This window comes from Mus pahari, chromosome 3 (assembly GCF_900095145.1).
Source record: "Mus pahari chromosome 3, PAHARI_EIJ_v1.1, whole genome shotgun sequence".
Lineage (NCBI taxonomy): Eukaryota > Metazoa > Chordata > Mammalia > Rodentia > Muridae > Mus > Mus pahari.
This window is the reverse complement of record NC_034592.1, coordinates 3,812,537-3,835,004: the sequence shown is the minus strand read 5'-3', so window position 1 is coordinate 3,835,004 and position 22,468 is coordinate 3,812,537. Positions and strand designations below refer to the sequence as shown.

The 22,468-nt window shown below is 37.4% G+C and overlaps 1 protein-coding gene across 1 annotated transcript in view; it reads right to left on the bottom strand.

Moving 5' to 3' along the window:
- Malrd1 (MAM and LDL receptor class A domain containing 1) overlaps positions 1-22,468 on the bottom strand; it is a 658,259-nt gene that overhangs the window by 124,086 nt on the left and 511,705 nt on the right. Inside the window, exons 32-33 of the mRNA XM_021195116.1 lie at positions 20,045-20,246; positions 1,242-1,505 (exon numbers count right to left, since the gene is read on the bottom strand). Coding sequence (XP_021050775.1) covers positions 1,242-1,505; positions 20,045-20,246 — 466 coding nt within the window. The remainder of the gene's footprint in view (positions 1-1,241; positions 1,506-20,044; positions 20,247-22,468) is intronic.

The window sequence follows — 22,468 nt, the reverse complement described above, 5'->3', positions numbered from 1 at the left end:
ACACACACACACACACACACACACACACACACACACACAAAAGCACTGAAACACAATATAGGAAACCATGATATACCAGAAAAAAGAGCAAGATAAAAAAAATTAAAGCCCAAACAAAGCATCGTGAGACAAAAATTCTGCTAGTATCATTGAGTTCATTTGATTTTAGCCAGTCTTGGGACATACCCTTAAGCATAGTTAACATACCATGTGAGACTCCATTAGAGAAAACTAATTTTTCCTTTGCAAGCAGATGGATAAATCATAGAGACATACAGAGTGAGGGGCTAGGGAGAAGGACAAACTCCCAAGGAAGGAAAGCAGGATACAGAGTTACAGAGAGATTGAGGATGTTAAAGCTGGAGGGCAAAGTTAGGAGGGTCGAGGGTAATGGGGGTATAAGGAAGGGAATATGGGGGTATAACCAACAGTAAGAGCCATTTGAGGGCTCATAAGAAAAAAACATGAACTTTCAATGACATAGGTGATGGTTTGTATATACTTGACACAAGGAGTGGCACTATTAGGAGGTGTAGCCTTGTTTGACTAGGTGTGTCACTGTGGTCATGGGCTTTAAGACCTTCATCCCTGGCTGCCTAGAAGCCAGTATCTGCTAACAGCTATCATATAAGATGTATAACTCTCAGTTCTGCCTGTACCATGCCTGCCTGGATGCTGCCATGCTCTTGCCTTGATGATACTGTACTGAAACTGTGAACTGTAAGCCAGCCCCTATTAGATGTTGCCCTTATAAGAGAGTTGCCTTGGCCTTTGTGTCTATTCAAAGCTGTAAAGCCCTAAGGCAAAAGGATATCTGCTAATGTAATTTTTTGGTCCTATGCCATATTGCCATATGTGTGTTCATTACAATCATTTGTCTATAGTCCTTGACTGGGGCCAATTTTCTTAGCATTAACAATAGAAATAAATTGTGAATATACTACTTCAAAACATTTCCACAAATGTGTTTAAAAGATAAGAAATACAAAAAAAAATGAAATAGACATAAATGGACAAGAAAATAAGAGAAGGATAACAGTAGCGAGTGTAACCATAGATGGAGCCCTTCTAGACATGGAAAGCAAGAGCCCCAAAGCTTGTTTAGCAACATAAGCTACAAATATACTGGCAGTGACAGTATGGCTATGGGGAAATTGTAGGAAACTCAACTTAGCCTGTCAAACAATATCATTTCTAAACAGAATTTCCTTCTGGACACTGAATTAGTTAAAATAACTCACCACAGTTGGATTCATCTTCATTAAAGTGGCAATCAGCCACTCCATCGCATAGCAGGAGAGATGGGATACACTGGTTTTCAAAGCACTGGAATTCTGTATTACTGCATGGTTGAAGAGAGGGTCCGGGAGAGCAATACATTTCATCAGATCCATCTGTACAATCTTCTTGCCCATCACACTTCTCTGAGGCAGAGACACACTGGAGTGCATAGATACAAGCAAACTGGCCTTCTTCACAAAGTGGTGGCTGTGGTAAGGCTGGTCCTGAAGAAGACAGCAAGGTAAGCCATACTGATGCTATGTTTGTGTCTGGACTGAATCAGCCCAGGTAATATTTCCTGTTATATAATTATAAAACAGTACAAATTTTAAATAATTAAATTTTAATTATGAGCTATTAAATGAATACAACATACGAATGTGATAAAAGAATATGCCTTATCTAATCTCAGAAGCTATATTCTTTAAAAGGGGTATTTCTGGGGGCTAGCAAGATGGCTAAGCAGATGTGGGTACTTGCTTTCAAGCCTGATGACTTGAGTTTGAAATAATTAAATCAAAGTTGTGTTTTATCTCCACATGTTCACTGAAGCATATCCATACATGTGCATGTATATATGTATATGTGTGTATGTGTATGTATGTGCATGCATGTATATGTGTGCTTATGTGTATATATATATGCATGTGTGTATGCACACATACACACAAAGGATAAATAAATGTAATAAAATAATTAAAGCACCTTGGGTACTTTCTCTAGCTCCTTCATTAGGGGCCCTGTGTTCCATCCAATAGATGACTGTGAGCGTCTACTTCTATATTTGCCAGGCACTGGCATAGCCTCACAAGAGAGAGCTATGTCAGGGTCCTGTCAGCAAAATCTTTCTGGCATCTGCAACCCTATAGGAGGAACAACATGAACTAACCAGTACCCCCTGAGCTGTGTCTCTAGTTGCATATGTAGCAGAGGATGACCTAGTCAGCCATCAATGGGAGGAGAGGCCCTTGGTGTTGGGAAGATCATATGCCCCAGTACAGGGCAATGCCAGGGCCAGGAAGCAGGAGTGGGTGTGTTGGGAGCAGTGCTGGGGGAGGGTATAGGTGGCTTTGTGGATAGCATTTGAAATGTAAATGAAGAAAATATCTAAAAAAAAAAAAAGAAAGAGAATTAAAGTGTGTTGATGATGTGCCACACCAGTATCAATGGACATGTAAGATGGAGAGGGATAGGTTTTTCAAAGCCCCACTCCTGAACTATGCCAGATGTCTTGAAGGGCTAGTGTATCTTAAGAGCTCACCACAGCATTGTCAGAAGTCACCTGTCAAACCTCAACCCATCTGTACCCCAATAAGTTCTTCTGACAGTCAGTCTTACTTTTTTTGCTTCTCTGTGTGGAGTTTCCTGGGAGATTTCTCCAATGAACATTTTTAGCAGGACTATGCCTCTAGAGTTTGTCTCCCGGGGACCCTGATCTAAAGCAGAGCAAACCACCAACACATTTTTTTTTTGTCTAAAATTGAACCTCCTCTGAATTCCTTCTCAACTTTTCCACTGAAATATTTTTGATCCAGGAAGAACATTAAATTTCATTTCTCATGGGAGTCTAGATAGACTCCGAGTTAGAGATGCTTCTCTATTATCTCAATATTTCTGTCTCTTGTTTTATCCTAATATAAATTCTGCATTTTAGTACAAAGTATCTCATATATATATATATATATATATATATATATATATATATATATATTATCAGTATTCAAATGAAACTAAAATTTCTGTAAGAAATAGTTTAGACCTAAATGTAATGTTTGAGTGCATATTTTAAGAAGGTTTGACAATTAGAATTTTTTTCTAAAATTAAAATTTTAATAAATTGATTATGGGATGTGATGATAGAGTCATACAATTGAGTTACAAGTTCTCATTTCACAGTAATATCCCTAACTGTTCCCTTTTTACCAGCTGAAAAACCTATATACTAATGTATTTTCCTATTGCAAATGAAAGAAGATAATTTCATGAAGCTGTAAAGTGCCTGGCTTCAACTGCATGGCATTTGGGAAAGGTAGGACTGTAAAACAGTGAGTTACAGGAGCACTGGAGGTGGTCGATTAAGAAGGAAGGAAGAGACAGAATAGTGGGGCCTCTTCAGTAGTAAAAATACTCATGCAATAATGTCCATTTGTCAAAATACACCGAATTATCAACAACAAGTTCAATGCTGGAGTGAACCCTAATTTAAAATATGAACTTTGGGTGACAATGAGGTATCAATATAGCCTAATCTCATTGGTTATAACAAATGAACCTCATAACTGAGCAACCCAAAATCATACATGGGGCGGGTAAAAAATCTTTGTGCATTCTATTTGCTTTTCCTCTGATACTTCATTTCTATTCCACGTAAGTCTTATATGTATGAGTATGCATCCTACAAAAATATTATATATATATCATATATATATAATATCAGTATATATATATATCAGTATATATATATATACTGATGTCATTGTAATTGCTAATACTGTTGTTTAGCTTTATGTGTGTATTTGTGTGTACAATTATCAACAAAAAGCCTATATTTAGCCTGTTGCTCATATCTAATAATTCCCTCTTGAAATCTTTATGTTATGAATCTCTGCAAGTATTCTTAGAAAAATAGATATTCATCCTTAGAAACAGGTAATACTTTAGTAAATGTAGTATGTAAAGCTAGCTCCTTGTTTCATGTCTCACTGGGTTCAAAAATTTTGCTTAGTCAGATTAATTAAACTAATGGCATTGAGGCTTAAGGACAGTGTAAGCAGAAGATAAACCATGTCACATCAATTTTAACTATAATGAGTTTTTTTGAATAGGTATTACATTAGAGAGCTATTTCACAAGTCATGCTCTTATAGTGAAAACTTTGGCTTATGTTAGGGAAACAGTATATTCTCTGTTGACAGTATCTGTTAGTATTCCATGGAATATAGATAAAATAGAAAAGTTGAAAGAGAGTAATACAAAGTGAGAGATTCTTTGAAATATTTGTGAATGTGAGAGAGACAGACAGAAAGACAGAGTTATACAGAGAGAGGCTGTAAGAGAGAACTGAGAAATGGTGATTCATTTTTACATGATTTTATTCATTATGTGAATCAAGGGTGTTCTGAAGCTATGATACTTCAAATATATCATATAGTACTGAAGGCAGGGAGGGAGAAGAGAATTAACTCATAAAACCCATAGCTTAGCCAGGCGGTGGTGGCACACGTCTTTAATCCCAGCACTTGGGAGGCAAAGGCAGGCGGATTTCTGAGTTCAAGGCCAGCCTGGTCTACAGAGTGAGTTCCAGGACATCCAGGGCTATACAGAAAAACCCTGTCTCGACCCCCCCCCCAAAAAAAAAACAAAACAAAACAAACCATAGCTTATAAGCTATGATATTTCTCAAAAAGAGGACCATGAATTTCTAGTGATTTGAAATTAACAATTGTTATACAATAAACTTAAGTTTTCAGTTTATTTATGCTTCGTGTGCCAGAATTGATTCATGGATGTAGCAAATTAAGTTATTCTTTTTTTATTTGTGTCCCTATTAAGCATGTTCTTGGCAGTGGAAAGCAGAGGTGGAAATTGTCCAATCTGATCTTGAAACTGTCTATAAGGAGCCATTCCTTTATTGCTGTTGCAAAGCATAGCAAGCACATGACTATCAGCTGTCTTATGCTTCAACATCAAATGGGTTGAGAAATGCTGCTGTAGACCAGTTCCTTACTATATGACCTAGCATTAAGAATAAATATTCTGAAACAAAATAAAATCTCTTAGAAATATATTGAATCATCAGGAAACTTCAATTGCTCTCTATAGTAATTAGCACCTGGACAGCATCTTTGCTCAGTTAGAGTTCTAATTTTACATAGAATTTGGAAATTCCAAGTTGGAGAGAGAAAATGATTCCCCTTTCTTTGACAAAATAGTGGCATCTCTTTACCCAGGTAGAATTGGGTGGATGAATTCAATATAATTTTTCTACTGATGAATAATAATTCAATGTCTTAATATTAATTATAGATTGCTTAATTGACTATTCCCATTGACTAAATATACTGTAATAATAATGAACAAAGAATATATATATATATATATATATATATATATATATATATATATATTTGTCCTATATAAATGCTAAGAACTTTACTTAAATGCTAAGAACGCTACTTAGAATGCTGTTTCACTGGTCACTTATATCTTCTAGATGTCAGTAGAAACATATTCTTCACAGCAAAATTATTTCATAATGACACTCAATGAGACATTCTCATAAGTTTCATAGGCATTCATTAGTATCTCATGATGTCTAAGGATAACCTAATGTGTTTTTATCTATAAGATAAATATGCTTAGAGGAAGCAACATTGATTGAGTTGAAAGGAAACTATTCATATGAAGCTTCAGTCCTAAAAGTCAAAAATTAATGTATTCCATCCAATAGATGACTATGAGCATCCACTTCTGTACTTGCCATGCACTGGCATAGCCTCACACAAAATAGCTATATCAGGGTCCTTTCAGCAAAACACCAGGGCCAAGAAGTGGGAGTTGGTGGGTAGGCGAGCGGGGGGGGGGGGTATAGGGAAATTTCCTGATAGCATTTGAAATGAAAATATCTAATAAAAAAACATGAAATATCAAAAAATTAATGTATTCGTAAATATGACCGTAATAGTGACTTAGTTGGGAGAAATGCTTATTGGAACATACAAGAAATTGGTTATAAATTGGTTATTATCTTGGGATTACTATACCACCAACAGTAAAATATTGTATAAATTTATGTGGCAACATAATTTTTAATCATAATTCATAAAATCTCTTGACTTGTGGTAACTTTGGATTTTTTTGGATGTATGTTAATATTTTCAAGACATTCTTTCATACTTAATACAATTAATAACTTAATTTTCAGAGTACTCATCTCTTATAAAAAGCCAAAAGAAGGTAGTCTGGTTGTTATTTTGTTTCATAAATGTAACCGCTTAGGTATTCCTAGCAAGACAGAATTTGTCTTTTATTTTACCTGTAGACAATAGGAGACTGACATGTACTGCTGACAATGAGTAGGCAGTGGCTTCTTTGTCTGGTGTTTAGCTTGTATTTTAGTGAGAAGTAAAAAGATGAAGAGAAAATGGAGAAATGAAGAAAACTGTGAAGTTTCCATTGGTTAGATCCAACACAGAATCTGAAAAGGTTCTGAGAACAGGTACCTAATAACATGAAAGGTATTTGCATAGTGACTAGCCATGCCCAGACAAGGATAAAGTCTACATAAAGACTGGAGAAAGCTTACAGAAGTACAGTTCTATATAAACTTACTTGCACTGATATATGCGTGATATAAGCACTAGTGAATGTGCAGTTGTGCATGTACACATCTGTGCATGAGACTGTAAAGTTATCTAGTGGGGTAGTTTATAGTGAAGAATGTGGCACGGGTGGTGAGTCTCTCAAGCAGGGAGACGTCAGGCTTTGGAGGAGGCTTAGGTGACCTATTTTCAGAATCCTATCTTTCTCCTGACACATACACAGATGGAAGACAAGAAAGAAAACACGTGCTAAAGAAACAGAATCCATTAAAAGTACCATCCCAACCATTTGTGCTTTTAACATAGTCATTTACCACCAAAATAGAGGATTTTCTTCTAACTAAGATGACAATATACATAACAATTATTCTGTCTTCAGAAACACAAACTAATCTAAAATGTATGCAAAGCTGGTAAAATTTACATAAAATTCTATAATGGTGAGTTGAAAGGTCGATCATTTCTTTTCTGATATGAGAGTTAAAAATCCAGAGAGACTCCAGTGGATGACAGATTCTTTGTTGCTTTATTATTTCCATATGATGCTACAATTCCTCACCTGGTGATGTGTGTGTACATGCGTGTGTGCATATATGTGTGCATGCATGTGTGCATGTGTGTGTGCATATGTGTGTGTGTGTGTGTGTGTTCTTGTGGTAGTGGTCACATGAAACATTGGGCATCATTAAACTTAGAAGTTGCAGATTGTTCACTACCATTTCATGAGCCATTTCAAACCCATCCTATTATGAGATCTTTCTCCTGTTAGACGATTGAGAATGCCAAGGAAGCATGTAGGCATAAGAAGTCATATATGATGTCAGGAATAGTATACAATTTCATATGCACTTTGAGAGCCTCTCTTAGGAGTCAAATGCCTTCAATAGGGTCTATCAGGTATAGTGGCTGACCTACCACTAACATTCTGCCAAAATGATTTTAAAAAAATAAAGAAATAATAAAAAGTCATACATTTCATGGCAGATTAAAGAATATCAAGTACAACAAACCAAAACAAAATACACAAACCTAATGACTGTGATATCATTACTGCCAGTGAACAGAGCATTTCCCAGATACAGCTATCTAAGTTAAAAGCTAAATGAATAATTAAAGAGATAATAAATAAAAAGACAAATAAACAATGATTAAGAAGATAAATGAATGAATACTTTAAAATAGATTTTGGAGAATTAAATATAACTACATAACTATTTAATAATCTCACTTTTTACATGCTAACTTTTGCTTTCTCAACAGAAACAGAAGTGATTCATTAATATGGGTAAAAGTATCTCATTCTATTAATTTACACATATTCTCAAGAATACTGTTAGTCAAAAGAGGTGGCTCAGCAGAGAGATGTAAGCTATAGGACATGCAAGCCCACACTTCCAGAACGCACACTGAATCAGATGTTATAGCACACATGAAATAACAGTCACATACATGAAATACACCAGTAATAGCATACATGAAGTAACTCAGATAAAGTCTGCTGATCTCTCTATATGGCATAAAAGAGAGATCTGCTGGCTTGTCAATTCTTTAAACACCTTTATGGTCAAATTTAGTCAATTCTCCCATCTCACACTGTTTTGGTTTGAGCAAGTTTATAATAAACAAAAATATAGATTCACATAGTCATTCTTAGTTGAGCCAAGAAATTTTACTTTTACTTTTCCGTTTTCAACTATCTCTACAGAAACTCATCTTTTCTGAGTAAAATGGTCTTGCACTGCAAAAAAAAAAAAAAAAAAAAAAAAAAGGCATTCTGTATTTTGAAAAGTTTGGAATTAGCCATCTGTTAAGGTCATTTGCCTTTCTTTTAGAAGAAAAATTTCCCCACAGAACAATGACATTTCAGTGCTGTGGCGTTATGGTCTAATGTGGTTTCTTAATCAACAAACTTCTGCTTTTTAATCTCTGAATGCAAGCCAGGCACAAGGCATGTGTTCTAGAAAATGAGAAAAATCATAATGAAAATGTACAATATCCATCTATGAGAATACACTAGACAAAATTCTTGCTGGTTGTGAAGGCCCCTTGAATCTTTTAGATATTACTGGCCTGGTAAGATTCAGGATACTGAGTGTGTCAAAATGAACACAGAAATAAGAAAGATGCTATAGTAGTTTTGTGGAGTGACAAGGTTTATAAGAATTCATTATTATTTCCATGTGATAAATTGCTATACTAGGCTTTGAGATATATATTAGTATAGGCATTACATATATTTATGCATCTATCATGTATGTATGTACGTTTGTATGTATTTCCTTCAAAAATAGATGTTTATATTGTGGATAACATTGGTCATTTTATTTTTTATTTTTTACATTGGAAAACATTTTATTTTAAAAATTAAAAGTTTATGTTCAGTCATAATGAATGGCTTTCAGTCAGTCTCCCATATATTGGTCATTTTAAAACATTCATCTTTAAGGGGAAGGCAGAGAGATTTCTGTGTGATTTGCAATTTTGAGATCAGGCCTAGTCTGTGATCTTTATCACATTCAGGTGATAGACTACAGCTTAAGCTGGAGTTGGCTTTTCCACACTTGCCATTTGGATTTCTTCCCCTTATTTGACTGAATTCCTTTCCTGCCTAATGCTCAACAAGAAAGCAAGAACAAGTAATCCTTCTATGGCAGGAGGCTTTCCCAAAGGAAGTTGAGCAAAGGATGGCGGTGTGGCCCCTTGAACCTGCATGACCCTCACTTCTGATTAAAGTTGCTGGTTCTTGTTTTCTTATCTTCAAATCTGAGGAATCCATTTGAAAACTTTAAAATGTCATCTAACAGACAGGAGGAGTGTTATGACCCCACCCCCAATAGATTTAAAGTCTAATAATTTGCCATAATCCAATAAGTGAGTTAGGAGCAACTGCATGTCCCTTTCAGCATGCCTTACACACGTGAATGTGTGAAAATTCTGAATTTTGGGATCAATCTTATAAATTTTGGGCTGATGTTTTACCACAATTATTGAGAGACATTATTTTATTAATACCTGTCATCCAACTTACATGCAGGGCAGAAAGTAATAGATTCTGTACAATATTGATTGAGTAAATGGCAGACAAAAATTGCAAGTTTTCAGGTAATGAAAAATTTCCTTTATCAAATTGCAATGACATTTCCTTTTCCCATCTTCTCTGAACCCCATCTTCTGATGCCATTCTTTGTGGCCTTCTTCTGTGCCTCTATTCATATGCATAGAATGACAGAGTTGCAAGTTACTTACATACTAGTTGTTTAATTTACGGAACTTTAAACCATAGACTAAGGATATGTAATGATTGCCCCCAAATTATAGGTATTGAGAGCGACAATTGTAATTTAGATTCAGGTCACAAAATTTTGAGTTCAGTCATCTCTTTCTGTCATTCAGTAGACCCAGACATAGAAGGGGATATTTTACACATCCCATCCCTGCTCTTCCTAAAAAAGGTAATGAGAACAGAGCCAAAGGAAGTGTTCTGGGAGGTATTGAGGGAGGTTACATGTAAGTTCAGGTGCTGCTGGCATTTTTCATTTCTCTTCTCCTTCAGCATACTTGTTTATTTATACAGCTTATTTATCTACTTCCTGATGATTAATAATAATAATAATAATAATAATAATAATAATAAAAGTGAATGAATCTAACTGATCTTTGCCTTTAAATAACTTAAATGTTTATCTTACAATTGAGCTGGAATTATTCCCTGGGCTTGATATTGTGGGACCATAGACAGGAAACATGAATGTGGCTTCCATTCAGGGATAGGAAGAAAGTGATTTTTCAGCAGTGATAATATAAAACTAAGACCAAACCAGCCAAAAAAATCAACACCACCACACGATGTCTCAGCTTCCTATCATCCTGAATTCCTTCTGATTCTCTTATCTTGCTGATGCCTTGCTAGTTACTGACCATTTATATTTAGTAAGTCAAGATAAAAGGGATACCCTTGGTTAATATTTCTTTTCTTTTGAATCTGTCTTAGATAACTGAAGGTCTACTTTCTTTCCATTAATAAAAACAAGCTGGATAAAAATAAAGTGTCCATGTTAGTCACCCAGAAGAGCTTTCTAAGCTTTTGGAAGCCATCAATAAAGTTTGATGCCTACAGTGCTTATTAAGTAGATAGAACATCAGATAGCATATTCTGACCAAGATATCAATCAGTAGATGACTAGATACGTAGAGTCACATGAAAATTATTCCCTGGCTAAAAATATCATTTTCACTTGCCAAATAAAATAGTTAATGCAAATGCTCAGGAAAGACAGAGTCTTAAGTCCTGACTGTGTTCCTTCCACAGATGAGAAAAATCAAGCCAAATGGACATTGAAGATTTGAACCTTCTATTTGATTTTAACATGTGGCTCAATGGAAGCTAGTTGTACTGGATTTGTAATGTGGCATACCTAAGTACCAAAGTTTGCATGACTTAAACAGCAGATATTGTGTAGCATGATGGCACATATCTCTAATCAGCACAGTTGAGAGGCTTGGAAAGAAAGATCGTGAGTTCTAGGCCCTCTAAGGCTCCATGTAAAACTCTGTCAAAAACAAAATCAACAAAAATCCATCGATGTTTATTTTACAATAGTTATAGAGACCAGGTGATTGAGATCAAGGCCTTGCTAGAGGTAGATTCCCATCGAAGACTCCATAGAAGAAGCTGGTCTATTCCTTTCTCTTAGATCCTTGTTTTGCTAAGTATCCAGGAAACTTATAGCAGATGGATTATTTTCCAGCTCTGCTTATTGCAGCATATGGAATTATGTGTCTGTTTCAGTGTGACATTTCTTATAAGGACATGGGCCACATTAGTGTAAAGGGTCTCTTCTACTCCAGTTTGATAACACCCAAAGGTTCATTTTATCTGTAATGATACAATAAATCTGTAATGATTACAGATAAAATCTGTAATTTTATCCCTCATTTCTAAATAACATTGCAATCTGGGGTTCTGAGAAGGACATGGAATTGAGGTGTTCCAGTTTTAGCCTGAGTTTGCTGTAATGAAAAATAAACAAACAACACACAAAACTAAAACAAAAAACTAACCAAAACCAACTGGGTAGGGAGGGCATATTTAACTTCCTTCCAGGGCATGACTTCTCATTGAGAGAAGTCAGATCTGGAATTCAAGGCACAAACCTGAGGCATAGCCTATGGAGAAACACTGCATTCTGCTTCACCGGCTTGAACTCTGCTTGGTTTCTTCTATAACCTAGGACCACTTCCTGAGGGACAGTACCTAGGGAAAGTCAACTGTGCCATGGAGCATCACTTAGTAATCCAGACTGTCCTTTATAGACATGCTGAGGATCTCTATTCAATTGCTTCATTGGTATCTTCAAAGGGAGTTTATCTTTAAGAAGGCCTTGAACTCAAATGCCTGGCTTCTGTAGTTATTGGAAAATAAAGATCTATGGATTTTTATTGATTTTGTTTTTGACAGGGTTTCACAGTGGAGTCCTAGCAGGCCTTGAAGGTACAATCTTCTGGCCTTGGTTCTCGTATGTTCTGACTACAGTTATATGATATCACACTATGCAATTAAGCTTTCTTTACTTAGAATATCCTGGGCTATGTAACATTGACAATTGAGGCTAACCAGCTCATCTGTCTAGTGACAACAATGTATATATCTGTACCATATGTGGGTTGAGATTACCCACTGTTCATAGCATGTGATAACCCACTGTTTAATACCATAAAACTTCCCCTACAGTTTTGGAAACACTGGTGTCCTTACAACCTTCTAAAATGTCTCTTCATCACTGAGAAAAATCAGACCCTCCTTTATTTTTTTAAAGGAGGGAAAAGAAAACAGAAACCACCCTCCAGTGTAGGAAACTCATATAAAACCATATTCTACGAAAACGAATCTATTCTTTGGTTGATTCAGAATCTGGAGGGTTTGTTATATGTCAGCAGAGAATCATCCAAGTTAATATCACATCTTATCTGAATTTTGTCCAAACTGTGCTAACTTAGAGACGGTGGACAAAGCAAACAGTCTAAACTTCAGAAAAGTTAATTATTATTTTCACCACTTTGTGGAGCGTTGAGTATTTAGTCAATACTGGAAGAAACTATGGAAATTTCTATCGTCCACTTGACATAGCAAACACTCATTGTAAAGGCCCCGTATTATGAGGATATTTGCATTTTATATCTATATTTCAGTGGAAACCTATGCCCTACTCTAAGGATTTCTAGTCAATAAAAATAATAATTTTGAAAGGAATTTATTAAAAATCATCACTTTTTAAATGTTCCAAAAACACTCTTCCTGTCCTCAGGAGAACTGGACTGTGTCAGGTAGACACTTTTCATTTGTTGCCTTTTCTGCCTCTCTCCCATAATTCTTTTCCCCTTGCCCTCTGTTTTGCCTTCCTCTTTGTTTCTTTATGTTATCTGTTGATGCTAAATGTGACAGGCATGCACCACTGGCCCTAGTAGGAAGAAAATTTTATTTACTCAATACCAGCTGCTGCTGAGTTGTTTTAGTAAATGTTTCTCGGGTATTTAAAATTCCTGTTCTCTTCTTGAAAGACTAAAAGTTCCGTTTGAGTTTGTTGGCTCCTTTCTGAAAATTTAATGCAATTGGAGGAATGTTACTGAAGAAGACCTACTCACTCAAGATGACCTGTTCTTACATACCATAAGTATTTCTGCCACATAGTGATAAAAGAACCAAATCACTGAAAATAAAAGAATAGATCATCCGCATGGCTTAATATATCTAACACTTCCCTGGAGAGAAAAGAACTAGAGAAGAATCAAACTTCATATTTTACAAAGTGTCAGAACACTGGATTATCATTGTTTTAACTAACAACTACAAAGCATGACTCAAAGTAATGAAAGTAACCCCATTTATGCCACAGCCTCTTTTATTAAGTCCAATAAATAATTTCATTTGGTAAAAGATTAAAACAATGATGTAAAGCTTACAACAGAGATTTAAAACCAAACCAAAACAAACAAACAAAAATTCCTTGTCTATTATGTACAAGGTCCTGGGTGTAATCCTTAGCAATACACACACACACACACACACACACACACACACACACACACACACTAATTTTAATAAAAATAAATAAAGCAATCATCTTTCAACATATACTTTCCTTTTATATACATTTTTCCTCAACTAGAAATAACATTGTTCAAGTAGATGTTTAATACTATAAAAAATCAGCAAAAAAGTATTATTCATATTTTTTTATCAGAGTCATATATTCTTTTGTGTGCTCTTTCAGACACCACAGATGGTATCTGCAGTTTATTAATATAGTTTCATATTTTCTTTGTCACTTTCTATAATTACTAAAAGCGAAACAGCCTCCCATTTCTTGTGTCTTTATTGGCCATGTCCTTCACATTCACCAACAAATTATGAATATTTTCTTCCACAATTTAATTTGCAATAGATAAGCCACCCATTCAATATCTTGCTAAAAATTTCATAATAGTACTAAAATCACATGAAAGGATATTTGTAACAACACTAAGAGAACAACTTTACTTTAAAGCCTTTAACCTATACCACTAATATTACAACGTATAATACATTTACGTTTATTTCAAATGTGATTTATTTTGTCCATGTCTTCTCCACAACTCTTCAAATGAAGCTGTTTTAGGTTTACCAGGTAATCCTAGAGACTCTCTCGCACATCTCTAACAGATTTGGCAACCGGCCCTTCAGAATTGCTAGATCATTTTCTTACTTTCTAAGCTATCAAACAAAATCAATAATGAATTCCTACACCACAACACTATGCAATTGGGTATATGAATGGGATTGGAGAAGGATACAATAAGCCATAAGGTGGCAGAGAAGACATCCAAAGCTTCATAGCACTAGTATTAGTTGTCTATAAGGTTCTCAGTAGTAAGTACATTCCATAATATACTTAGAAAGAGTCATCAGTCCATTAGAATTAATGAGGTTGTTCATACACTATTCCAATAAATACTTTTATTTAGAGGAATTATTGAATAATATTTTGTTATTTCTGAATAATAGAAGTTTTTAGGCTGAATCTCCTAATTTCTTCATTAAGATCAAGATATGAATTATATATATATATGTGTGTATGTGTGTGTATGTATATGTATATATATAAACATATGTATATACACATAAATTATATATACATACATATATATACATGTATATATACATATATATATGCACAAGCACAAACTCATGCATCTTCCAGTCGTTCTTAGCTCTTTACACACACACACACACACACACACACACACACACACACACACACACGTGAGTAAGATTGCCAGAGAACATGTGGATGTTATAGTTGCTAGAAATTTTGAGAAAAGAAATAACCAGGGTCATACATTTATTCTGGAATGACAAGAGATCTTTGGAAAAAGAATAAGAAAAAAATAGTTCAAATTTGGAAATAAATAAGAAAAATGAAAGCATTTGTTATAGAACAGTTCTGTTTCTTACACAAATGCTACAAGAACATCTGTAGAATGCAAAAAGTCAGAGACACAAAAAAAGACTAACTCGTAGACTGCTTCAGAGATGCTGGCCCTGGGAACAGGGGCCATATGCCCAGGTCCCTAAAGTGCCCAGCTAATGCAGTAGGCAAACACTTTCTGTGGTCCTAATCTGCATGCCAAGGAGCATTTTTTGACAATCACATTGTTATACATCTAAGTTTGAAAAAAGATACAGCCACTGTGACAGATCATGGAACTAAATAGTAATGTGTATTCTGTTGTTAAAAAATGCAAATAGGCCCAACAAGCAGCTGAAAGAGTCAGATGTGGATACTAACACCCTGTGGGACCTTGAAAGGCAGCCTGTTTTCTGGTCGACCTAGGTTTAAACCCTGGAGACCGAACAGATTAATCTACAAGGGACAGAAGGTCCCTTTGCCATGCTCCCAGACACTAGGTTCCTGACACAAGGCCTGATGTGGTTAAAAATGGGGACCTGCACCTGGTCTGCCACAGGGCTAGGGCCACTCATGGAGGCAGACGAGGGAAGTTTGACTGTGCATACCCCACAAGTTCTGCTGGACAGGAATCTGCCCACAGGACCTTGCTTCTGAGGGTGGGGAAGGCGCAGTCTGAGGTCCCCATGGACCTGCCAGGAACCAGTTTGGGGGGACCTGGCCCATACAGTGGCTGAAATCAGGAGGTTCTCACTCTTGCATACTGCAGATGCTGCTGAGAAAAGCTGAGAACAGAGTGTGGGCCCTCAGGAGGACTCTGGCCCAGGACCAAAGGCAAACTGACAGAGAGGAGAGAGCTCCAGCAAGGTACTATGGGGAGGAAAATCCTGGGCTTGCCTGGCTGCAGCTTGAGTTGGTAGAAGCCATGTCTGGGAATACAGAGAGGCCTTCAGCGGGAGGTGTGACTCTTTAGAGGGAGACCTGCTCCATTGCTCCAGCATAGTGGATCCCTATAAGAAGAGGCAGTCCATGGTTTTAAGGCATTTATTGTAGAAAGGCAGAGGGGGAGGGGTAGAGATGTAGAAGCCCGGTCATGACCACTTGGAGAGAGGGGGGAAGGGAATGGGGAGAGATGGGGAAAGGGGATGGGGAGAGAGGGGATAAGTGGGAAGCAAGAGTAGGAGAAACAAGAGAGTAAGAGAGGGAGGAGTAGGCAAACAGCACCTTTCATAGTGGGCTGGGCCTACCTGGCTGTTGCCAGGTAACTGTGGGGAGGAGCACACCTGACTGCTGCCAGATAATTGTGGGGGTGGAGTCCAGACCACTAACATGACTGAAGGCCACAGAGTTATGGATCTGGGGCCTCCTGTCAGGAGCCTAGTGTCTGGAAGCATGGCAAACAGGCCTTCTGTCCCTTGCAGGTTAAGCTGCTGGGTCTCCATCAGTTTTAAACAGCATTTGGTTAATCTAGAGAGACGATATGTTTTCCTTACTATCATACAACTTCCCTAAGTTCAGCAGCCATTTGACTTTGGCAAGAGAGTTCAACTGTAGCTGGAAGTTCCCAAGTCTATCCTCTGTGGGGTTCAGTGCATGTCTCTGGGTCTCAGTGTGTATCTTGGGAGTCTTCAGTCAGATGAGGTATCTGGAGGAAGGCAGCTTTGTTGTCTGCAGGTCTCAGGAGATGGCACTGTCTCAGCTGGATCTATAGCAGCAGGCACTGCCATTTTCTTTTGTGGGGGAAAAACCTGTAGGGTAATTACAACAGAGGGGCAGAAGCCCAGCAAGGGGATGTCTATATAGGGTGGATAGCAAGCATTAAGCCTGCAATTATCTGCTTGGGAGCACATCACTATCTGCTGTCATGATCCTAGAAAAGCAAGGGTATTTGAGGAATTTAGTCCAGGAAGGCATCCTTTAAGTCTGCTTTGGATGGCTGAGGGAGAAAAATATCATGTTAATTATGCATCCAGGATAGGCAGAAACAGTTTGTAAAAGGAAACTGGTTGTTAAAGATTGAATAGTGGTAATCAGGGTAGTTGATTTGACCTGTGGAAGTAGATTAGATGACTTTTGAACCTTAATAGAAACCTTAAACCAGATGAAATTTTTTTGGACATGCACAAATGCTAGGTAGAAAATAAACATTTAAATAAAGAAGCAAGAAAAATTTGGTTTGAAAAGCACTAACATTATTTCAAGTGTTCCCGTTCCGAAGAAGAAGCATTTAAACAAAGCTGGAAAACCTTTGACTTAAGGATCTCAGGTGTGGTAGTTCTATGGCCAGCCTAGGAGGAGGGGGGGGGGCTGCTCTGCCAAGAGGTGGGTTTGTGTTTTCCATGTTGGTTACCTGATGTGGGCCTGCATGCCAGAGGCTTTCCATGGAGATCTCTGACCAGGTGAGAGTTCCAGCAAAGGCGAGAGAGTGCAAGCAGGGAGGGGAAGTTGTTTCCAACCCTTCTGCTGCTGAGGTGGCTCCACCTCCGTCTCTCCGAAGTGCCATCTCAGTTACTCCATGCCACCCTGCACTGAGTCAGGTCAGGCTGGGCCGAAGAGAGTGAGCCAGCTAGCCAGTGGGGAGTGAGGCAGAGACCTCTTGCCAAGTGTTCCAGCTCTTAGGACAGAAGGTCTCTGACAGTGGAGTGGTTCTCACACACCTTTAATCTGGGTTTGTATGCACTTTGGGGCGGGTCAGGGTTTGACAGCAGGTACTTCTCATTGGCTTGGTCTGAGAGCTTTTGGAAACATTATTTGCATGTGGATGGGCTTGATACTGCTTCTACTGATAGTCACACACCTCTCTGCGGAAGGGGGGCAGGGGGGCGGGATCTGTGGGAGGCTAAAGCTGGAACAGGAGCCAGGGACCCAAGGGGTGTGGCCAAACACAAGCCATCACTCATAGGGAGAAGCCACCTTCCAGTTCACTGGGGTACAAGTCCTGTGCTCCACCAGGGACCAGTCTGTCAGTGCACAGTTCACTGCCCCACAACACCCAACCAATGGATAGAAGCCAGAGGACCCCTGTGGTTGAATTGGGGAAAAGCTGGAAGAAGCTGAAGAGGAGGGTGGCCCAATGGGAAGACCAGCAGTCTCAACTGATCTGGAACCCTGAGATCTCTCAGACACTGAGCCACCAAACATACAGCATATACTAGCTGATATGAGGCCACTGACACATGACTGTCTGCTCTGGTCAGAGTGGGAGAAGGTGTACCTAACCCTGGAGAGACTTAGGCTCCGGGGACTGGGGACTTCTGGTGAAGTGGGAGTAGGGAGATGGGAACATCCTCTTGGAGAAAGGGGAGGAGGTATGGGGTGAAGAACAGTCAGAGGGTGGAATGGGAGGCAGATAATGACTGTACTGTAAAAAAGAATTAAATAATAATAATAATAATAATAATAATAATAATAATAATAATAATAATAAATGCTCATTCATTGTAAAATATTTAATGAAGGGAGTTAAGCCTGAGTGTAAATTAACAAAGTTGATCAAGTCACAAAGACTACAACTAGTTGAACTGTGGGATTTTGAGATGATTTGAGAGTATAAAAGGAATCCATGTGATGAAGTTTACTTCTTAAAATGGCAATAGCAGGGATTGTACCAGAACTTTGAAGAGTGGAATCTAAAGGAAAATCCTTTAATTACCGAGAATGTTGCTATCAGAAGGAATTAGGCAGTTTATTATATGACTGCTTGGCAAATCTTAGAAGGTCATGAATAGGAACAAAACTGACTGCTCCCCTCTGTCTCTTGGCTGGAGATGTGATCATTTTCTCTAATATGTACCCCTGCCATTGCTATGAGTTAGAGTTTGCGCTATAACTGTCCAAAATTTGAACTTCCAGAATTATAAGCTAAATAAAACTCCTTTCTTTATAAAGTTAAAAATTGTAAATATATCTACTAATAAATTATAACCCAAATAATTTAACAATGTTGATGGAAGTTATGATTTAGGGAGTTTTAATGCTTTACCTCTGTTGTTTAATTCAGAAGGTATAATTGCTCAGGAGTTAGCTCAAAGGTTAAGATCATGATATTTTTATTGTGTCTTTTCATGTACATGAGATGTGAATGTATGTATATGTATGCATGTTTGTATGTATGTGAGGATGTGAAGGGAGGTGTCCCATGTGTATCTACAAAGTACTAGGTAGTTGATGTCAAACTCATACTATACTGCCTTTCTGTCTTATACAATGAAGTGGAACTCCTGCTTCCTCAATGACAGTGCTCAAACCTTGCCATCACCAATGTGTCTAATTTTGCTAGTCAGCTTTTCTCTGAGGATTCCCTGCCTCTGCTTCCTAGATTAGAGTTGCAGGGAGATTGCTTTGCCCCTTGTGTTTGCATGGGTCCATCCAGTCCTTCCAGTCTTCATGCTTGTGCAGCAAGCTTTTAACCACAGAGGCATCATCGTTGCCAAAGATCATGTTGCATAAAAGAACATGACTCCTGTCTAATAAGAACTGAAGATTTACAAGAGAACAGATAGCCCCACTTAACTGGAGACATCCTAAATAGAAGAGATTCAGGTATTGGTTAAAAGGGCTCCTGACTGGGTTTGTAATTTCTTGTTGAAATACAGGGACTATTCTAGATTGTTTGGGGAAATCAGAAGAAGGAAGCAGGCAGAGGAAGGAAAAGATTGACAAAACATGGGTGGAAAAGGGAGCTGGGAGAACGACAGGTGCCTCGGTTTTAGGCAGTTCGGGTAAAGATGGAATAGGAAATTATGCAGTAAAGCTCTATCAGTGGAAACATGTTTCCTTAGCCTTTAGTGCGGTGTTAATTTGCTGCCTAAAAGTCATGAAAATTTATGGCAAAGTTCATGGGCAGAGAAACTACCTCAATATATGCACACATATATATTCATCACTTAAGAATAGGACTTGATTGAGAAATAAATGCAATTCCTATGAGTCTCACAATTACTGTATATTTTGAATAAAAACTCATGTTTATTCCTAGTTTCTAAAGGATTCACTTACCTCCAGATGCACATGTTGGTGTGAAAGTGATGTCATCAAGAGCAATAAAGATGTCCTCCTTTCCACCCAAGTCAGCCTCGAATGCCACCTTGAAGGGACTGTTACTAGAAAGAGGTACATGCGCATAGGTCCAACCCGTGTTTTTGTTTTGGATCATGGACCACATCAGGATGTTTAGTCCTGATTCCTCGATGAGATATACCTAAAATTATAACCAGAGAAAATGATTGTTTATGATTGAGTGTTAGAGGAATTTATGAGGGTCCTAAAAATTGGTTTGATTTACTCAAGATATTTAAGAGATCAGAGTAATATACATAAAATCTTTAACAATAGAAAATCTCCTCAGATTAATCATATCAATATTCCACATTAAAGGTTAGAGCAAAAAGACTGCTACATGTAATGCATTTTCATTATAATGCTAACATTAAAGTTTTTGACAGATCATCTCCATAGTTCTTATTTACAAAAAGAAATTTTAATGATATCTCCAAAAAGGCAATACAAGTATGAGTATGGATGAATACATTGCAGAGCAGTGAGCTGCTTTAACAACAATCATTCATTCAGGATGCATAGGTAAAGGCAGAGGCAAACTGCTTAGCTTTTTCTGGCCTCCTCTGATGTATCTTCCAGAGGCTTTCTATTCCTGCAGTGTTGACAGTAAGCATCTTCAGTAACTTGGATTCCCTGAGTGGCCACCTGAGGATATCAAAACCTCTGCCTATTCATTAAATAGTTAGCTCATTAAAAGTGTAGGGGATGCATGCATGAGTGAGAAGGCTGTGTGACTTGTCTTAGCCCCCAGCAGTTCGCAGTGGTTCTGTGTTTTAATCATCCATGGGCAGGTCAAAATAGATAACTGAGTTTCAGCTAATCCATAGAAGTACATCACTTAACATAGTTTAAATTAAGAATAAGATACTCAAATCTTATTTAACAAAAACAAAACACCAAGAATAGCAAACATATATATTTCTATTAGAAATAAGAGGTTAATAAAGTTAACCCAAGTTAATAAAATATAAAACTAACAGTGATGTTGTCAATATTAATGAAAGTTTAATAATTTTATTAATTTTAATGATGTGAATAATTTATGTTTGTTGAGCCTCAACTGGTATATGGATATAAGGTAGGACTGCTAAATGCCATCTGAACTCTGCAGTTGCAGAAATTGAACAATTTTAAATGTACAAAGAAATTGAACAATTTTAAATCTACTAAGCCGCAAAGCATTATGTTAGGGCTAACACACAAGGGACTTGGGAATCACCATTCCACTCTTCACAAAGAAAAATGAGCAATTCTTCCCAGATCCTGGGTCCTGGGAGACACAGAGAAAGCCAAGGAGGAGGGAGAGAGACAGGATAACAATTTATGGGCACAGAACAGAAGCACAAGATACAACCTGAGAATCTGAGAAACAGTCCTGAATGACACCTCCTAGGACTCAGTCTCTTTTGATCATTGAACTTTAATTTTAAGAACTTGAGTTTTGAGACTAGGAGTTGGGTTAATGGCCAAACCACTTACATGATAGCCTGACTTCCATCTTTTGTGGCGTGCACAATGCAAGGAATATTTGATTCACCAAATTTGTTCTTTGACTAACACACTATGAAGTTGAAGAAATGTGCTTATAACATGCATATACATGTGAGCACACACACACACACACACACACACACACACACTCCATATACATACATGGACATGTACATCGATAAGTATAAAATAAGAAGAAGAGAAACAAGCTGACTATAAACCTAGAGATTTACAGAAAATCTCTGTTAACTACAAACAGATGGGATTTTTGTGTAACAGCAGGAGGCTATGCCTGAACCAAGGCGCTATTTAAGATGTTTCTCTGGAAACTCAAAGATAACAGGTACCCACCCACAATAAGCACTAAACAGAGTAATCTTTGGTCATAAAACCTTATCCTAAAGGGCTATCTATGTTATGTACCAGTCACATGGAACTGTACATAACAAGCTGTCAACAGCAACAGTACATTTGCATGATGTAACACGAGGCAAAACACAGTATAGCTTGAAGAAATGGAACAAACCTCAGGGATTTTAGCAGCATCAGCCATCAAGAATAGATGGACTATATCAGATGAAAATTCCAATAATGACACAAAGATATTGTGGTGCTAGTAAACTGAGAGAATTATATCATATAAGTTTACTAAATGGCATACTAATTCTTGATGTATGTGTTCCTAATGACACAGTATCAGATACTTGAGGCAAAAGTTCCAGATCTACAAGGAGAAAAATCAATGAATCTATTATTACAACTGAAGACTTCAAACTTCCTTTCCAGTGTCGGACAGAACAGAGGGAGCTAAAGCAGTTAGGCTATGTTTGAAGAGAAAAGCATCAACCATCTGTGTCTCATTTACATTGATCC